Raw genomic sequence first — 1,546 nt, 5'->3', positions numbered from 1 at the left:
TCGAGCGGTGGTGCATCTCCCATGCTCCCACCCGCGCCCTCCTCGGACCTCGCAGCCCACCCGCGGCCGACACCGACGCCCCCCCTCACGTGCTCAGCCTAGTCGTAGGTGCGGTTTTTTTGCGTGGCCCCCGTCGGTACGGGGCGCTGGGCGATGGCTGGGCTTGTCGCCGGGCGAGCTGGCCCCTCAGTCGGCCGCGGAGCGGAGAGATGCAAAATCGAGGCGGCGCACGAGCCCGGCGCGCGCATGGTTCCGTAGCCCGTCTAGTGCCTCACTGACCGACTGCAGCGCCACGGTGCACGTGGCCGGTGTGGTACTGGGGCTGGGCAGCCTCGGGGCCGGCGGAGACCGTCGTCTAGCGGTCGCACTAGTCTCTTTTCGTTGTTCGACCTGTGTTCGACGGATGTTCGACCATGGTTTGACCCTTATATATTTATTCGGGTTTGGGTCTCTGAGGTCGATACTAGCGTCTGTAACCTGCCACAACAAAGCACGCTTTACAAAAGTCCTGCTGAGCGGAACGCGCAGAGCCGCCGTCCGCGCGCGCTGTGAACAGTGCCATGGTCGAACGTTGTTCGACGGGTCGAAGACGTGACGGTCCAGTAACCGACAGAGAGTTAGTTGGCGAGCGAGCAGCACAGGAAGGATGCGCGTGCAGACAGGCCAGCTGCCAGTGGGACGAACGAGGGCCGCGACGGCGGCTCAAGCGGGAGGGAGCGGAGACGGTACAGCGAGCCAAGTGGGTGAGACTAATGATGCTCCTTCGAGCTTCGACTTAGGGAGCGGTTTAGCTGCTGGGCGGGCTTCAGGCTGGTGCTCACACGAAAAGGAACCGACGCGATGTGCGAAGCATGAAGCATACAAGAAGAGGAGAAGGAGGAGGAGAGACGCCGGTGGTGACGAAGCAGAGACTCTAGCGCAGACGAGAGCAGGGCAGACCCGGGGACTGGGGAGCCGGAGCAGACGGCATCGGCCGCCGAGGCGGGAACGTTGGGAAGAGGCACGAGGAGGGCGGCGACCTCGACCGACTATGGAGGACCCGTCGCCAGACGACGCAGGGCAGAAGACGGTGAGGCGGAGCAGACGCGCAGGGCGAGACGAGGGAGGAAGCAGGACTATTTGCGGAGATCAGCAGGAGGATGTACGAAGAGATTAGGAGCAGCAGGGACCCGCACAAAGAATTTTACAACAAAACTCCCTCGCACAACACTGGGCACGGGACTGGCGCGCACTGGCACTAACACAGGTACACCACTGGAGCCACAAAAAGAACCCTGCACAAAGATCGCACGGGCGGGGACCTGCTCCTTTTTACCCAGTAGAGAGGTGTCCGTTTTTGTTTATTTATTTTATTACCAAAGACGTGCGGGGCGGCACAGGGGCCGGCAGGGCCAGGGGCCCTGCCGCGCAGCGGGGGGAGCGGGAGGGAGGGGCAGGCTGCTCACCCACGTGCACCGGGCCAGTGCTTGTGCACTTTGAATGCCGTGGGGCTCCTGCCCGTGTCCGGGTGTGGAGATGCGAGGGTCGCCCCCCCTAGTGCCCCACC

General features: G+C 63.5%; 1 protein-coding gene across 1 annotated transcript in view; it reads right to left on the bottom strand.

Moving 5' to 3' along the window:
- The window catches only part of EMIHUDRAFT_454384 (hypothetical protein), a gene marked incomplete at its 5' end in the record, with an annotated part of 7,401 nt that extends 7,153 nt beyond the window's left edge, over positions 1–248 (bottom strand). The window contains one exon of the mRNA XM_005792145.1: positions 232–248. Coding sequence (XP_005792202.1) covers positions 232–248 — 17 coding nt within the window. The remainder of the gene's footprint in view (positions 1–231) is intronic.
- Positions 249–1,546: the final 1,298 nt, after the last annotated feature.

The sequence above is a fragment of the Emiliania huxleyi genome (genome assembly GCF_000372725.1).
Source record: "Emiliania huxleyi CCMP1516 unplaced genomic scaffold EMIHUscaffold_109, whole genome shotgun sequence".
NCBI classification, from domain to species: Eukaryota; Haptophyta; order Isochrysidales; family Noelaerhabdaceae; genus Emiliania; species Emiliania huxleyi.
This window is presented reverse-complemented; position numbering and strand designations above follow the sequence as displayed.